This window comes from Leuciscus leuciscus (assembly GCF_965113295.1).
Source record: "Leuciscus leuciscus genome assembly, chromosome: 8".
NCBI lineage: Eukaryota > Metazoa > Chordata > Actinopteri > Cypriniformes > Leuciscidae > Leuciscus > Leuciscus leuciscus.
In genome coordinates, this window is record NC_138732.1 from 18,568,319 (window position 1) to 18,586,644 (window position 18,326).

Consider the following 18,326-nt stretch of genomic DNA (forward strand, 5'->3'; position numbering starts at 1 on the left):
GCACATCTGTCTGTCTGCGTTTTTGGTTACATGTATGTGTTTGTTCGATCTCTAGTTGCATTCCGTCTTCTCCATTCGGGATTGTTAATATTGTGCGAGGACTGTGCTTCTGTATTTGTGTTGAATCTTCTTGTGTGTGTTTTATATGGATTGGAGTTCAGTGCAGTTTCTGACTGGTTTTGCTTTAGATGTATAAGGCAATATAATTATCGATATCTGTAGTTTTTGATAATACAACACTCTCACATGAGTAGTTTTAGAGTGTTTTTTGTGTGCTTATTCAACATCTCATTTATCTGAATGCAGATGCGCTTTACATTGAATGTTGTGGATTGTGTTTCCTTCAGAGCTGTTATATGTGAACGTTGTAGTTTTCTTTCTTTCTTTCTTTCTTTCTTTCTTTCTTTCTTTCTTTCTTTCTTTCTTTCTTTCTTTCTTTCTTTCTTTCTTTCTTTCTTTCTTTCTTTCTTTCTTTCTTTCTTTCTTTCTTTCTTTCTTTCTTTCTTTCTGAGCCCCCCTTAACACCTAGCATTAACATGTTTCATATACCTAGATATTTTTAGGTGAATTGCATTCTACTCCATTAAATCTGTACTGTGATTAGAAAGAGATCAAATATACTATAATATAATATCCTGCACAAAATGGAAAATGTTCCTGAATTTTTAAAACATTGAGGGATAATTCAAAATGCAATATTACATTTTTTTGACAAACAATGACACGCAATATAGTATTTATTTAGCTATTTTTGGATGGAAAATAAGGTATCTGGTCTACTGTGCTTGCCTATTAGAATCATTTTACAAGTAAAGGATGGATTAGAAGTGAAGAAAATAGGTTTAACTAAAAAAAGTTAAAAATTTCCACATAAAAATTTGCATTTCATATGATTCCAAATGCAGTTCAGTAATTAATAAATCATGTCATTAAATGAAGTGATCAGATTGCAGGACCCAATTTTTTTTTTTTTTTGGGGGGATTGTGTGATCACTGAAAACGCATACTAATGTTAGGTTTAAAGGGGACCTGATTGTACTGCTATGTGCTGTTATATCACAGGCTTTTCCAATGTTGTGATCCTGACATACTCTCCCCACAGACAATCAATGCAATCCAGCAACTAAGAGCAAGACCAGTGAAGACATTCTCCAATCCTCCAAGTTCACATCAGCCTACTCGCCTGAACACTACCAGCACTCAGAGTCTGATTACTACCATTACACCAGCTCTCCTAAATGTAAGTGACAAATATATTCATAAAGTTCAGTTCACTGGCATCACAGCGCTTTCCTATCGGCAGCCACAATCAGGCTAAATGTTTCCACATACAGGGCTGTCCGTAAAGATCCTATAGTCCCTGATAGCCATAAACACATTGTAGAGAATGAATGTTAAATATCTTTCGGGTACACTATAATAGGTATCCTTAACTACTACAGTATGTACTTACATTAAAAAATGTACTGTATACTGTTCATTAACTACAAAATAATACAGAAGCAGTCATAGAATGTGTGAGATATTATAATATGCTTAAAGTTATTAATATGAACCAGGAAAATATGCACTTTTTGCTTTTGTTGTGTCTTTTGCTTTTGCGAGTTCTTTTACATTTATTTTTGCACAAATTACATTACACTATCAATACACTTTGGGACAATATAAAACACTTAAGGGCTGTGTTATTATTAGCTGTGTTATATCCCAATCATGAATATATGAATTTTCAATGTTTTTGACCAAAGGATCACATGTGGCTTAATTATTCTCTTTATTCTTCTTTTTTGTGTGTTGGAATCCTATACTAAATTTGAGGCAAATTTTTTTTTGCAGATTAGAAGGATGCAAGGTTAAAGTTTTATGAATTGCATATATATATTATAATTATATATATATTGCATATATGATTGTATATATATTTTATAGCATATTTTTGTTATCAGTCTATAATATGCTGTGTGACTCCCTTTAGATGCTTAAACTATTCAGTTGTATGCTTCATCTTAAGTTTCTCTTTCTCACTCTTGCTTTCTCAATCTTTATCCTCCTCAGCTTTACGTGCTCCTCGTAGAAGGTACTCATCAGGTGGAGAAGAGGATGGCTGGAGTCACGGCCTTCAAAGAGTAAGCCACCAAAGCATTCTGTCTCTTTATTTTCACAGTATTATTCTCTGCACTTTAACTAGTAATTAAAGCTTCCGCTCTTATTTAGATAAACCTCACCTAGTTTTGATTATCAGCAGTCAGCCAAGTTACAGCCCATCTGTCTGCTCAGAGATTCATTTAAAGGTGCAGTTAGCGATTTCTGAGAATCGCTGTTGAACATTTAAATGAACACCTAAAACAATATTGTGAATGTTTGCTACATGTCTGTTCTGTGTGTGTGCTCAAAAAAAGATTGTTTATGTACACTGTCTTAGCTGTGTAAATAGGAGAAAAATGAAGTGGATCGGGCTGATTCATGGAGCACCAAAACACTTTTGTAGCCAATCAGCAATAGGGGGCGATTACGCTCATGATGGGGGAGTAGAGAGAGTGAGCAAGCGGGACATTTGTAGAAAGACTGTAGAAACAGAGACGGCTGAGATATTACCACAGAGGAAAAGGTCAGAGGAATATAAATTCACGATCAGGCAAGAACTAGGACCCGCATTCATTTTGGATAAGCTTCCCAGCACTGGAAAGACGGAGAGTGGGAAGGCCTGAAAACTGGTTGCTTTGTTTCTGTTTGATACATGAGAAACGTTGTGTGTTTTTTCCACAGAACTGCTGTTGTTTGCTGAATCACAGCTGATTCATCCATACCAGCTGATAGCGGTTGCCTGTGTTGCATAGCGTGTTTGTTATTTTGGGGTGGAGAAATGAAGGGAGGGGTGTGCTTGTTTGGGTGTCGAGTTCAAATATCAACAGTGTTTCTCGGAAATCGCTTACTACACCTTTAACTATTTTTGAAATGCAGCCAATCAGCATCTGATCTCTTACTATCACAGGATGCTCACTCATTATTTCTTTTGTTTCTGTCTTCCTCTTTCTATCTCTCTCTGTGTGTGTGTCTCAGATTCAGGGTGGTATCGGAAGGATGATCCTGAAGGAGGAGATGAAAGCCCGCTCCGGTTCCTATGACAACGACCCCTGGGGCAGCGCACGGAACTCCCGCAGTGGGAGCAGGGAGATGTTGCACAGCATGGGCCACAACAACACAGTTAACGGCTGTAAGTGCTTCACTAGAGCTGATGTACAAACCACAGATTATAGAGATGTGTGTTCAGAGGGGGTTGCAGTAATGTCATCAGAAACAGAGCTTGAGTGTGGCATATTGGTCATTATATTTGATCCTTCAAAACCAAACCTACCGTTTGTGTATGTTTAAGATAACCTTTTCCCTTCCCACATTTTGCTCTGGGGAAAATGCATGACAGCAACAGGTGTGGTGTGCTTTTGACTGTATGCAGTATGGGAGTTGCTCTGCTTGCCTTCAGTATCTGGCTGTCATTATTTAGCATAGTGGTCAATGAAGTCGTGGCACTGAGCCATCTAATTAAAGCAGTGGAGCTCTGGAACGCTTTACAGTGAAGGCAGGCTTGAGTCGCCAGTGACAGCCTGCGTATGCTGATACAGGACTGTGATGCTGGGAGGGGGAATTCTGAGGGTTTTCAGGAATAGTTGCAGACACAGCAAAAAAAAAAAAAAAAAACTATTACAACACTACAGCCGATGCAGTGTCATGCACCTGTTCTTGTTCTTTCTTAGTCTCACTGTGACCTTTCTATACCTGACACGCTGTTTTAGGGCTGTCAATGTTATGCGATTCATTTAAAATCCATAACGCGTTAATATAATTTAGCGCAAATAAATGACTGAAGCGTGAAATTGCGTCATTAACATAATTTACGTCACACAGTTAGATGATCTAGAAGTCGCTGATTATATCAGAGATTGCAGAGAGAAAAGAGACTTTTCAGTGAATTATTCATTCCAGTGTGTTTTGATTTAAAAACACCAGCTCTGTCATATGCTGTGATTGTTTCTGAAGAGTGTGAGCCCTTACGCATCACGCTGTATGAAAACCAGACTGAATAACACTTCAAAACATTACACCGCTGTATAACCAGATGATACGTAAACTACGTTTCTAGGCTGGATAAAGCAAACCAGCGTTTAGCTAGTAGTTTCTGGCTAGTACAGCTTTAGTCCGTTATATTGATGTGCAAACAAAACATACGTGCGCTCTTGATGCACTGATCGCACATTCATTGTATTTAGGCACAGGCACATTTCAGTACATTCATATTTAGGATGATGTTTTGATTTGTCACGTGTATGTTGCTGTGTTTTGTAAATCTGAATGGATCTGTGTACTGTAGTAGGTATATGCAGTCAGTTCAAGGGTTTTGGTCTGTTCGGTATAGCAACTTGACTTGTCTAAAATGTAAACAAGCTCTTTGCTGTGAATTCTGAAATGTTTTTTCTCTGTAATTTTTATTTTTTATTTTTGTATGGGTGCTTTGGTGTGCATAAATTTATGAATTATATGGACTCTTTATATCATTTAGTTATTTTTGGGTGCCCTTTTGTAGTCTCCAGGTGTCCTTTTTTTTAAAGACACCTAAATTTACCTTGAAAAAAGCTTGCAGAAAATGCAGTTTTGAGAGAATCACCCTACAATCTGATGATTTACTTGATAAAATTAGTGAAGCTCACGACGTAATTTCGGGAGGAGTGAACCCATCTATTCTTTCAATTAACTGCCGGAGCATATACGCAGATCCCTCACTTTGCTCTGGCATCAGCTGTTTTGGCATCCCTCCACCTCCCCAACTCCACCAACATAATTTAGGCATCTTGCTACCATACTCATCATCCAAGCATTAGCAGTCCCTCTGGGGGGTGTATCTAAGCTCCAGTTGAAGCTGCTTCCTCAAGCCCCTCCACTGTGGACAGCAAGCCAAATACGCTTAACCTTATTAGCTTAAAGATTAAAGGCAAAGAAACTTGTGAAAATAAGATAATGTGTTGAAGAAGATAAATGGTGTATGCTTAATTTCAGGATAAGAGTGCTTTAAAAATGTTAATCTATTGACAGCCCTAATATATATAGTAATTGCAAATGAGATATACACAACGTTGCTGAAACTAGGGATGCACTATATATTGTTATCATTGGTTATTGCCCAATATTAGAGATGTATTGGTAATAGTCAATATTATTTATTATTTATTAATACATTTTCATTTGATTTGATTTGACATGCTGATTTTGCTTATTTTTACATTTGTATAATCTTTGCCATTTATCTAATACTGCTTAAAGTTAATCTTAATGAACAACAATAATTTAATAGCATTGTTAAATGTAATCTGTTGCAAATGTCAAAATGAATATTAATTCCTATTAATTTCCTAAATTCACTTGTGGCATTTAACTTTTTTTGCATTTTATTGTTAATTTATTTAGACAAAATATTCATGTCTGTGCATCACTAGCTAAAATGTAATTGACATTATTTACAAACACAATTTTACACAATATTTACTTGTATGTACTGTAAGTAAATAATATATACATTTTCATTGCATCACAGTGAAATATTCTCCATGTTTATTTGATAAATGGGGTTGGTAACTCTATCCATCTTCGCTTAATAATTTTTCTTTGCATTGCAACCAACCTTTCACTCCTTCTCTTTTCTGTCTTTCCTATTCCTCTTTCTCCATCCCTCCTGATGTGCATGTGAGCAAGCAGCTCTCCTTAATTCTATTTCTGTGTATCTCATGGGGAAGTGCACAAAGCATCTGGAATTTTCCCTTCATCCCCTCCCTCTCTTTAGTTCCCTGTTTTCCTCCTCTTTCCATACATGGATCTGGCTCTGCTATTCCTGCTTTGCCCTCCCCCATATCCATCGCTACTCTTCACAATGCCTGGTGCAGCCCGTGCTGGTGTTCCATGTCTTTTATTCATGAATAGAAATGGGTGGCATTTACTGTACAGAACATGAAATAAATCAAGGGAAAGTTTGGGAGTGACATTGTAGATCCAATTTATACATCTGAGATAATAGACTGGATTTCAGATAGTGACGTCATGGAAGGTTAAGACAAACAGATAGTGAACAAATGCTGCTGAATCTGATGATAAAACTCTCCCTCACAAGACAGATTGTGTGTAAGACTTTGCAGAGATAAATAAAACACGGACAGAAAGTTGAAAGACTGTGGATGTTTATTATAATTTTTTGCGTACCATGCATGAACTGATAATATGTATAGCTTGAATGCGATGTTAGTCACTCCGGATAAAAAAGAAAAGCTTAACAAACCCAAACTTTAGTAATGTACATACCTTCATCAGTAATATGAAGACACTGTATTTTTCCTTCAGTTGCTGTATATTTCAGCCTCTTGCTTTTTGATTTTTTTGATTTATGTCCGGTTTCTTAGCGAGAGAAGGGTCCACATTTTTCATCATAATTTCCTTGTTTCCCCTGCTGTCTCCTTTTCTCTCTTTTTACCTTTTCTTTTCACTGCCATGGCTTTTTCCCTTTCACTTCAGGCTCATTGAACTCTTTGATGTGCCGTGTTTCTGTGTGGCTGGTGGGCAGCTTGCTCTCCGCTCTTATTTGTTGACAGTTTTGATACTTTTCCAATGGTTCTTTCAGTGTTCCCAAATCTAAAGGGACTCAGAGACAGAAGTCTGACCTTATGGCAGACATAACATAAGGAGCTCAGTTTCAGTCTAAACACAACACAAAATATACCAATAACTGCATATTTAGCTCATTCAACACTATAATGTACATGTCAGATAGTTTAAGGGGAGATGTTTCTTACAGTGTACTGCGATTGTATTGTATTGCTGTATGAGTTTATTCGACCCAAATTAGTGATTTGCACTTAATATTAACAGAGAATTGATTATCAAAATACTAAAGAGATTATAATGTTTTTTTCCCCTCTTTTCTTCAGCTCCTCGAACAAACTTTGCAGTGGAGAATGGTGAGTAACTCTTAAGGTCTTTCAGTATCCACTATTCAAAGAAATAATAATTGTATTAAAAATTAAAGCATGTCCTGCTTTTGGATTTAACAAAGTCAGGGATTAGTATTGGATGAGAAAATTAAAAGTTGTGGTGTTTGGTTTTATTATATAGGCTACACAATATTATGGAACCTAAATGCCCTAGAGTCAAAACGTTGGGTGCTCAAATCTTATTGGCAAGATTTATAATTCTCATAATTTTCTGGCAAGGCTTTTAACCCCAGGATGATTGTCTCTGTAGTTAATTTGCTTTGTATAAAAGTGTCTGCATAAAATAACCAATAAATATTTGCAACACAGATTTTAGCCTGGTTACTAGCGCCCTCTACTGTGCACTATTGGACAAGGCAGTCAAAATTGAACAGGCTTAAAGGGATAGTTCATCCAAAAATGAAAATTCTGTGATCATTTACTCTCCCTCAAGTTGTTCCAAACCTGTATGACTTTCTTTCTTCTGTTGAACACAAAAGAAGATATTTTGAAGAAAGTCGGTAACCAAATGTCTGATGGACCCCATTGACTTCCATAGTAGGAAAAAAAAATACTATGGAAGTCAATGGGGACCAGCAACTGTTTAATTACCAACCTTCTTTAAAATATCTTCTTTTGTGTATAGCAGAAGAAAGAAAGTCATACAGGTTTGGAACAACTTGAGGGAGAGTAAATGATCACAGAATTTTCATTTTTGGGTGAACTGTCCCTTTAATCTCATATGCTGAGGTTGTTTTACACATTCACGTTTATTTATTTATTTTTATTTATTATTATTATTATTATTTGAAGACTACATAGCCAAGTCAGCCTCTTTGCCAGGATATGGCAGGAATGGATTGCAAAGGGTAAGTTACCATTTTTGTAACTATAACAAATGCCTTTACTTGAATATTTTGTTCGTTGCTTGTTTATTTTTTACATTATATTTATAATAATGTTCAGTAACTGAATGGACTGAGCAGCAAAAAGCAGTTGAGTTGGAGATGTCAACTAAATCCTTAACCACTATTTGTTTGTTTGTTTTCCAGCCACAAAGTGCAGACTACTATCAGTATGACAGTGGCAGTGAAGTCGACTGGGGAATCAGAGGTAAGTAAAGGAGCTTTTTTTAATGATGATTCTTTTACAGAAATTAGTTCTGACTTTAAAAGTTTTTTTTTTTTCCTTTCCCAACAGAATACAAGGTAAGAATAATGGTTTAACATTACTAGAGGATTAAAGAGGGCCCGGAGAGACACTAAAAGGCAACTCTGAAACATTAGCCCACTGTCAACTCCAGAGGAAAGCCGGTCTAATGAACCCCTCGTGGGTCAAAGCAACGTCCTGCTGGTCAAAGTATGTGGAAACTGGAGGATGGAGAAGTTAGTGCTTCCAGGTCATAAGGCCAGTGTATAATTCCCCAGCTGGCTCTGAGTGACTTGGAGACTGCAGGGGCCATGGAGAGGGCAGGGCAGGGGTTTGTCTGACCCCGTTGCTCTTGGTTGGTCAGGAACTATATTGTTCTGCTTGGTGCCGCTTCCTGTCTCAGTTTCAGCTACTGTGCCAGAGGCTCTGTGATTTCCTTTCACTGTAAGCGAGAGGAAAAGGAGGTCCACCAATGCAGTCAGCTCTGAGAACAATGCTTAGTTAGCTTTCCATTTTCAAATCTATAGATTATCTTAGAAAATTAGGATGTTTATTTGTATGTAAATGCATATGAGTTTAAATTTTTATGCTGTATTTTAAAGTTTATTATAAAAATGCATCGCTAACTTTCGCTACAGGTCTACCCATACGAAGCACTTATTGTGACCACTAGGGGGCGTAACAGGGTGCCAAAGGATGTGGACCGGGCCAGATTGGAGGTAAACTATATAAAAAAAATTGTAATAACAATATAATCATTAGAATATATTAATATTATATTAAATTATAAATATACATATTTTATGAATAGACTAATGTTGAAAAGTTTGGGTTCAGTAAGAAATTTAGGATGCATTCAATTAATCAGAAGTCACAATAAAGGCATTTATAATGCTACAAAAGGTTTCTATTTTAAATAAATTGTTCATTAAAGAATCAAAGAAGTGTGTGTGTGTAAAAGTTTAATAATATTTAATGATTGCTTACAAAAATGTAATACATGGATGACTAGATACAGCGAGTGATAAGTTTCCTTTTCATTTTAGCGGCATCTTTCCCCTGAGGAGTTCTATCAAGTGTTTGGGATGACGATGGTAGAGTTTGACCGCCTGGCACTGTGGAAGAGGAATGAGATGAAGAAACAAGCCCGGCTGTTCTAGCGTTCTTGTCCCACACACACACACACACACACACACACACACTCACACACACACAGAGAGACCTGAATACCTGTTCCAGTCTAACTAAACAAACACATCCTGTGTCTCAGACATACAGCCATGCCTGGACTGTACCTACAAATTGTGCAACTGTCAATTGTGACAGAGGCATATAAATGATCAGACAGACTAGAATACCTGACAAAGAAAGAAAAAAATAAACAGAATGGTGTTAACATTTTGGTTTTTACTCGAGTGGAAAGTGGTATTTTGTTTCTGAATGACAAAAATAAGGAATCAGGAATTATTAGGAATTAGAATTTTGCCTTATGTTCTCTATTAATTTATGCACCAGCAAAGTGAGTGAACAGAATGTAAATATGATCAATACAACTATAATGAAAGTGGATGATTCGTCTGACATCATCCATTAAGTACATCATTAAGTAATATTTAATTTGAAAGGTTATAAAATAATATTTTTCAGTTCTTTTATTTCACTGTTATACTACATAAGCTTAGGTGGGCTGAAATAAGCGATGAGTTGCTTGACAATGAATACCAAAGTCTGACTGTTATTTGTGAAGTTAGCAGATGAAATTGAGCACTACGGTGCTGTACTTTGTTCAGGTCATTTCCAAGGGGTAACGAATACTGAATGTACACCTCTCTCACAAGAAGACTTTAGGATTATTTGACAAATTATGATGAAACATACATTGTATATTGTGATGGTAGATATAAATATGGCTTGTGTTTGATACAGATGATAAAGACAAAACATAGTAGGAAAGAATTTTGGTGCAATGTTTTTCTCTTCTTTTTTTCAGATGTTTTGTTCTTAAAAAAAAGAGAGATCTGTTGTTTAGGTTAGGGCAGTTTACTTTCATTACTCCTGTTAGGATGGATCAGGAAATGCTGTGATACCTTAAGTGGGTTTATTATATTTTTGAATCATATCAGGGGAAATACGTCACCTGATTTGGTAATAAAATGAATGCAGGGGGAGTAAACATGGATTGTAAGGCCAATGACAGGGATAACATGTTCACACTCATGTATTGTTTGATGGAAATACACATTACCACACCATTGAAGCAAGTGATAAATAACAAACTGTAACCTTGATTAGGACCTAACAGTAACCATGGGGTCTTTAATGCCAAGGGATACTCACAGTAGTTTTGTACCTCACTGACAAGCAGGTGAAACCATCATGTTTTCTGCCTTTGTGTGTAGTGTTTACAGCCTGTTTGCCCAATAGATTGTTATGAAGTGTTCTATTAATTTCAAAGGAAGAGAGCTAGAGTATTACCATATTTTTGATTCTCTTTTTTAATCATTACTGCTACCTTGCTAACTTTATTTATCTGTCCGTTTCAACAGACTATGTACATCTTATAATGCAATAAAAGTTTGTTTTCTTGTGTAAAACTGCTGTATTTTGTGATGGGTGGCACTGGAATCAGTAGTTAAGTGGGCAGTCTGTCATCAAACCCGGTCTGAGGCAGCACTAGGACCCAGCAGGATAATGGAGGGAAGTCGGTCTCTGTAACTTCATTGAGAATCTTTCAATGCAGTTAGTGCACTAAGTAGCCTTCATAACATCGATGGATGCACGGACAGAAATGTGCGTTTCCAACACGTCAAGGGGTTCTGTTTGATTCTTCTGATATGGAAATAAACAGCAAACGTGAGTAAAATGATTGTTAAAAAATAAATAGTTTGTTTACCTAAACCCAACACATTGACGCTAGATAGTTTAAACTTTGTTTTAGGTTTACTTCTAGGTTACTTTGTCATCTCATGCATGGACGCGACTTCCCCTGTTGTTGCACACATAGGCCTACCATTTATCAATGTTTTGAGAGTGCAAATATAACATTTAACATTGTTTAACATGTGTTATTGAAGGTGCACTGCATAAACCGCGTCCCTGTTTCCATGTTAGCGATGTTTGACTCGTGAACGAATCGTTCTTTTGAGTCGGATCTTTTTTATGAATCAATTGAACCCGTTCACTAAAGGCGAAGGGATTTGTATTAATCGAACTGAATCGCTCAGAGCAGTTGTCGAGTCAGTAGTTCACTCACTTACTGATTAACCCTTCATTCGGATATGTACAATTCATTATAGTCGGGGATATACAAATAAAAGTATTTTTAGTGAACCGAGAATTTTACTTATAGTGCGAAAAATAAGTGAGGCTATTTTAATAGCCGAAAGAAAAAATGACTAGCATCCTACTTGATGGTATGATATTTTTAGAGTTGGGTTGAATATAGGCTATGTTTTTAATAAGCAGCAAATATTACTACATGTTGTGATATGGAATATGTAATGACACGTAATGATATATACTTCTTGGTATAAAGGAATGGGTGAATCTGTTTTTGAAAACGAATTGTACAAAATAAACGATTCATTAAGTTCCTTTTACTATTCCCATCAGCTCCCCTTCAGTGCCTTATCTTTTACTTAGAGAGATCTGCTGTTCGCCTACTACATCAGGGGTTTTCAAACTGGGTGCAGGGGGCTGCAAGGGAGTGGTGGGGGTCCGTGAAAAAGTTTAAAGAAAAACAGTGTAAAAATGTAAATAAATTGAATAAAATAGAACATTGGTTAAAATAAATAAATCACTTAAAATAAATTAAATAAATAGGATAATACATCTACAGTACAGCACAGTAATAGGCTGTAGTGAGTAGTGAAAAAATCGCATCAAGATAATATTTGGGGGTCCCTGGCATCTAAGATTGAAAACCCCTGGCCTACAAACTCTGGCTTTGAGCAGCTGCTGTATCTCTCGTGTAATGTTTCTCCTCATTTATGTTCCTTAAGAATCTACTGTTTTCAACTTAATGTTGATCTATATCATACAAACCCTCAACTTCAAAAGTTCAGGAGAAACTATACACCTGGAACATAAGCCTTCAGTGGGTGGCATAGTGATTCAGAGGCTTGTAGCAAGGTTTAGTTTTCAATTTCTCTTGGACCAGGGCTCTCAGATCTTTACTCTTGTGCTTCTTTGTTTATAATAAGTGAAGTCTCTTTATAAGGAGCTGTGTTCTAACAGGACCCCTATGGTGAGTCGGTAGTACTTCTCTTGATCTCCTGAAAGTCCTACTGTTTTAAAAGTTGCTGATTTGGCATGGTGCAAGAATAAGAGCAGTGCTTTTTGCTTGTGGTGTTGGCTCTTGTGTGTGTATATATATTTCCCCTTCACTGACACAATGAGATGAATCCTGCTGGCTCTCTCAGAACAAACCGGCTGTGTCTGGTCAGGCAGTGGTCCGGAGACACAGATTGCTGTACATGTTTTTTGTACAGTTCCACCCCCCAATGCTGCTCCCAGTAAAGTTAAACCCCAATCATCCACCTAAGATTGAGTTTACACAACATATCAAAGATAAAAGGAAAGATTAGTTGGTCTCATGTTCAAATCACAGCCTCGTCTAAACCCAAAGTTAATGAATCCAAAAAATGTAAAACACAATTGCGAAATATATCATTAGTTATTTTTTGAGAAGTAGAAGAATTAACACTACTGAATGTGACGCTAAGAGCAAACGCATTTATCTGAGCATCCCACTGTCTTTGATTTACATTCTCAATATGCACATTCACCTCCCCATGAAGGGAAAAACTCTCTTAACTCATGACACAATTCCTTAGCCATCTGGGATTGTGTATAGGATCATAAAACGCACAACTTTACGCACTTGAAAACAGGGACAACTACCAGGTAAACACATGCTAGTAATTACAGAGCAGAGCACCTCAGTTTGCATTTACACAACGTATGGCAACTCTCTTCTCTTCCACTTTCTCTTGAGACATTGAGTCCATCTCCTAAACCAGCAGTATTGCTTTTTTCCACCCTGTTAGGTTAGGTATCCACAGGTGTATTTCTGAACCACTTGCCTCATCTGTTTGCAGAAGGCGAAGGCCGTGCCATCGGTTACTGTTACTGTTTACAAGATACAGCAAAGTTCTTCCTTATTCCCTGACATATTTCTGATCTATCAGAATGTGAGTGTTTACACAAACCCAAGGGATGGAGGAAAGGAAAAAAGTGCATCCAGCAGACATCCCCTTCAGAGCAAGAATGTTTCTGTCACTATTTTTAACCCATGTTGTTGCTGAATGTCTCCTCAGTGTGCGGGAATGTGAAGATTTTCATGTTGTTGCTGTTTCAGTCAGTTATAAGGTTTATTTGGACATATTAATTTGTTTTTAAATGGATTGTTCACCCAGTAAAATTATAATTCTGTCCTCATTTATTCACTTTCATGTCGATTCAAATCTGTATTGACTTGCTTTCTTCTGTGGAACATAAAAGAAGATTGTTTTTTTGTCTATACAATGGGGGTCCAATATTGTTTTCGTCCCTGACTTTCAATGAACAAAAACAGTCAAAACATTCTACAAAATATAGCAGAATAAAGAAAGTTATACAGTTCTGGAATGACTTCAGAGTGAACTATTTCTTTTAGGCCACTTTCATTGTCAAGTTTTGCGTTTGAAAAGATGTTTCTGTGACTTTTTCACATTTTATTGATGTGACTTAACCATTTTTAACTGGTTAAGTCATTTTCTCTAATGTGAATCATTAGACTTTGGATGGTTCTGAGAGTAGACTGTGCGTAAACAGAGAATAAGATGTTCTAAGCCAGAGAATCAGGTAGGCGTGAAGGGGACTCTACCTCTCCCCATTGACTCGTTGAGTATGTGGGATTGTCTCTTCATATAAGACGCTGCATTGAATCATGATTATTGTTTCCTTCAGACTGTGAGCATGTGGAAGAGCTTAGGAGTGTCAAGAACAAAGATCATTTGTCTTGTAAATCTTATAATGAAACATGAATTTGCACTACCGAGTTCTTGAGATCAGCAAAATGAATAGCAACAGTGTTTTCTTGTTCGTGCAGAATCTGCAAGCCTGGTCTGGCCTTGATTGTTGTATGTCACGGTTGCAAGTTGGTACAAAGCAACCTGTTCCCTCCAGCTTACGGGAATTCCATTTTTGTATAAATACATGGATACGGGTAAGCAGGATTTAGTGCAATAATGTGATCGCCTGTCAGCCGTCGACTTCAACCTGAGCCCTGACTAGGGGAAATGCACAGCATGCATGCTTTTGTGATTACAGCGTTGACTTGGCTTAGAAACATCTTTGTTTGCTTTGACCGTTTTACGTCTCGGACCACCCATTCAATCTCTATGAGCATCATCTGCCTTCTTGCCAATGACATCTCAACCCTGGAATGGACTGAAATGGACTAGACAATGCACACCCACCAGACTCTCATGCATCATAAAGGAAGCGTTTAACAAGTTCTGCGTCCGTATTTAAGGTCTTTAATAAGTCCCCAGGTAATCATAGTGCAGGTTGCTCTCACTGATTTCCATTGCAAACTTGTAAAGTTCTGAGGTTGCCACAGTGACACCTTTTGACAGCGCTATAGGAAACTTTCTGCACACCACATGCAATGGTCTCATCTGGCAGTGTACGTGTACTCAATATACTGTGAAAGTTGGACATGCACTTTAAGTTATCTGCCCAGACTGTATTTGTTAACCATGCACATCTTCATACAGGTGCAGATGGTGTTGGCGTGACAAGCTTGATTTATCTACATGGTTCAGAGAAAATGACTGTTAATCAAGCAGAGGAACATAGCAGCAACCTACAAAACCTGATTTGTAGCTTGTGGATCTGAAGCTAAATCTTGCTGACTGTGTTACAGTAAATGTATCGCTTTTTTATGGATTTGCTGTTCTAAAACAAAGTGAGCTGCCTTCCTGTCAAATCCCTACATTGCGATTGCCTTTTCATATATGAAGGGACTTATGAACGGTCTACATAGGCAACAACCTACACAATAAGCACCCCTTATGTAAAGCGCATGGAGCATTGCCACTTAATGGAATTTAATAGAGTTGTTTGTGCTGATTAATATTTGTGTGGAAACTGATAAAAAAAAACTTATTTGAAATAGATTTTTTTAACAATGTTAATGCCTTTACTTGATCAATGTAATATGCCCTTGTTGCATAAAATAATAATTTCTTTAAAAAAAAAATTATCTTACGGACCCCAAACTTTTGAACAGTACTGTAAATGACAGATTTGATTTTATTAGTTGTGCTTATTTCTTATCCTTAAATTTTAGATTACCATCATATACCTTTTGAATAGGAGTTACAACAGGAATGTGCTTTTAATATATATATATATATAAAAAATATATATATATATATATATATATAGAGGACTATATAATATTAAAATGCTGCCACTGCAGCTCACTAGGTTTTGTAGCAGAGCAATGGTATCAGTGCCCCACCCAAGCTTCTCAGCTCTGTGTCTCCCTGTTGACAGATAGGGAGAGGTGAGAGGTCAGAGTTTTGCCCTAACTCTTGGAAGCCCCCCCCCCCCACACACACACACACACACACACACACACACACACACACACACACACACACACACACACACACACACACACACTCCAATTAATATCTCCTCCATGAAGATTCCTAGACAAAGCAGCCAGTCTTTCAGTGGCCACAATAGCGCCGAGGCCTGCACAGTCTTAACAGTGTCAGCGAAACACTACATCTTTTTACTGTGGAAAATAAAAAAATGAGGGCTGAAATAAGGCATAGCTGCAGAGTGAAATCATGGGGGCTTTTGGGCGATAAGCAATATGAATTAGGCTGGCAGGACTGAAGGCATTCTTTGTACTGGAGATGGGCTGACTCACCCTCTTCGTGCCATATGGTGAGGGTTTGGTGTCCGAGTGCTGACCTTCACGACCCGGCTGTATTAAAGTCAGCGGCTCTCATTTCCACATCCTAAACCACTCCTGACTCCTTCAGCTCACCCCGTTGCTCTAGGGACAGTGTGCTTTACTGTACTGGTGAGAGTTCCACCACCTGTCTAACTCATTTACTTGCTGCTTCCACTCACTGTTTGTGCCAGGTCTCCATGGCTCAGATGACCTCAGATGGGCCGTTGGGGGATTTCCCTCTGCTCCTTTTCTCTAGCTGATATTAAACAGAGGCACAGACCATAATAAAAAGAGATTAGACACTCTGATCACAATTGTGACCAGATTTCAAACCTCAGGAGTTGCTGCTACTTTGTTGGCGAAAGTGTAAGAGTGCCTATAGATCTTCATGTGGAAACAGATGCTGAGACCTCAGGATTATTATCTTGGCTCCCCTTTTCCATCATGATCCTACAGACACCTCATCTGCTCCTGTTTCGGGCCCCGCTTACTCTCAAACCAGATAGAAGATAGTGGTGAGTGATTTGATATCAGTCTCTACTGCATTCACTCCTGCAGTGCAGAGTCAGAGAGCACCATTTTAAAGGAGCTAATTTTGACAGTTTTGTTTAACTTTCCCCCCCCTGAAGTCCAGTAGTCATGTTAGTCAAAGATTTTTGCATCAACAGGTCATAATTCAGCTTTACATCTCCTTTTCTACCCTAGTATATACTGTCGTTATACTAAGGTAAAATTGTAATATACATTACTTTTCAAGTAAAATATCATTTTAATTACCTAATTTGAATGACTTTTTTCCACCTCATTTATAGATTTTTTTTTAACATCCTCATACTTTTATATAACGTTTTACCGCAGAATTACATGTACTGTCTTGTTAAATATAATATTTTATTATCATAAATTATAGGGTAATCTATGGTAATTCATTTTACATAATTCTCGCTAAACTTGTTAAACTTGTATCGTTGCTAAATCTATAATAGATTTAAACTATAAAATAATAGACTATAAAATAAAATTCAGCGTGAGCCAAACGAGAGTCGCAGGACAGATCAGCAGCAGGAGTCCGATTTTATTTATCACGTGACGAGAGTGAGGCGAGCTGACTGACAAGACGATGGTGGAAGATTTGGTTTTAAAGCGAAATGTGAAAGCGCCTATTAGGCAAAATTTCGGATTTAAACCCAATGCTAATAGTGAACCTGCAAAGGGATGAACCCACCATTCAAGAAATTGCAGCCTGCAAATTACTGCTAATTCGAGTAAATCAAGTAAAATGCGCACGGCCGCACTAGCATTCCAAAGCGATTTAAAAGAGAGGTGGAAAAGAGGGAACCGGTGTTGTCACACGTCGATTAACCGGTGGGGGAAATTTCCTCACTGTCACATCCCTAATATCAAACACTTTTGCTACAATAAAACAAGGGTTGTAGGTAGGCCCTACACATCCTATTTTCCATGAAATAGGGTGTTATGTGTACCTCTCATGCTCACACAGTACAAAACATACATAAACCGAGGCCTGGCACTGAGGAACCCCAGGAAAAGGGGTTTACAAAGAGTAGCGAAGGAGAGTGTTAACATAAAAGCTTCCTGCTCCCCACAGAGCCAAAATCTTGCTTTCAAAGCTGGTTAATGCTTAAACAGGTGAGTGGGAGTTTCAGGCTCCATAACTCTGCCGCTGTGTGTAGATAGAAGAAGCACTGTGACCTGAGGGAGGCCCCGGCCTAATGGCCAACTCCCCCCCTGCTTCCTTCAAGCAGCAGCCAAACCCCATCACTGGAGCAGGGGTCATTAACCACAGCGGCCCCCCCTGCAAAGCACTGCAACATTAAAGATGGGCTCTCGTGTTTTGCCTCTCTGTATTTATTTTACTTGGTGTCCTCAATGAGTGTTTTGAAGGCTCTGAATTGTGCAAGATTGTTTTTTCTTGAAGCTATTTATCCATATACGTGCTTTAGTGTGAACCGGCCAGGGGGGTCTGGCGTTAATGTCTCTGTATATGATATACAATAATTGCATTTTGACAGCTGGTCTATAAACAAAACAGAAGAGTTAATTTTTGAGTTTTCTAGCTAGAAAACTACATTAAGGGAATGCTGAAAGCTTTGGAAACAAGAGATTGTGAGTAAGAGGATGCCGATTTGCCTTCAATTGGATGTCAGCTTCATGACTGTGTGTGCGCACTGCTTCATTTTATGATAACCTAA

At 37.8% G+C, this 18,326-nt stretch overlaps 2 protein-coding genes across 10 annotated transcripts in view; both read left to right on the plus strand.

Annotated features, from left to right (window-relative positions):
- ablim3 (actin binding LIM protein family, member 3) overlaps nucleotides 1-10,750 on the plus strand; it is a 61,451-nt gene extending 50,701 nt beyond the window's left edge. For 5 of the 6 annotated variants that reach the window (XM_082176806.1, XM_082176808.1, XM_082176809.1 and 2 more), the window contains 8 exons: nucleotides 1,103-1,240; nucleotides 2,056-2,126; nucleotides 3,061-3,214; nucleotides 6,966-6,995; nucleotides 7,821-7,876; nucleotides 8,060-8,120; nucleotides 8,208-8,875; nucleotides 9,203-10,750. In XM_082176806.1, coding sequence (XP_082032932.1) covers nucleotides 1,103-1,240; nucleotides 2,056-2,126; nucleotides 3,061-3,214; nucleotides 6,966-6,995; nucleotides 7,821-7,876; nucleotides 8,060-8,120; nucleotides 8,208-8,233 — 536 coding nt within the window. In that variant the 3' untranslated portion in view covers nucleotides 8,234-8,875; nucleotides 9,203-10,750. The remainder of the gene's footprint in view (nucleotides 1-1,102; nucleotides 1,241-2,055; nucleotides 2,127-3,060; nucleotides 3,215-6,965; nucleotides 6,996-7,820; nucleotides 7,877-8,059; nucleotides 8,121-8,207; nucleotides 8,876-9,202) is intronic. The other variant, XM_082176807.1, reaches the window with a different exon arrangement.
- A 103-nt stretch (nucleotides 10,751-10,853) lies between these two features.
- The window catches only part of afap1l1a (actin filament associated protein 1-like 1a), a 29,866-nt gene continuing 22,393 nt past the window's right edge, over nucleotides 10,854-18,326 (plus strand). For all 4 annotated transcript variants that reach the window (XM_082176799.1, XM_082176800.1, XM_082176801.1 and 1 more), the window contains exon 1: nucleotides 10,854-11,009. In XM_082176799.1, the coding sequence (XP_082032925.1) occupies nucleotides 10,931-11,009 (79 nt within the window). In that variant the 5' untranslated portion in view covers nucleotides 10,854-10,930. The remainder of the gene's footprint in view (nucleotides 11,010-18,326) is intronic.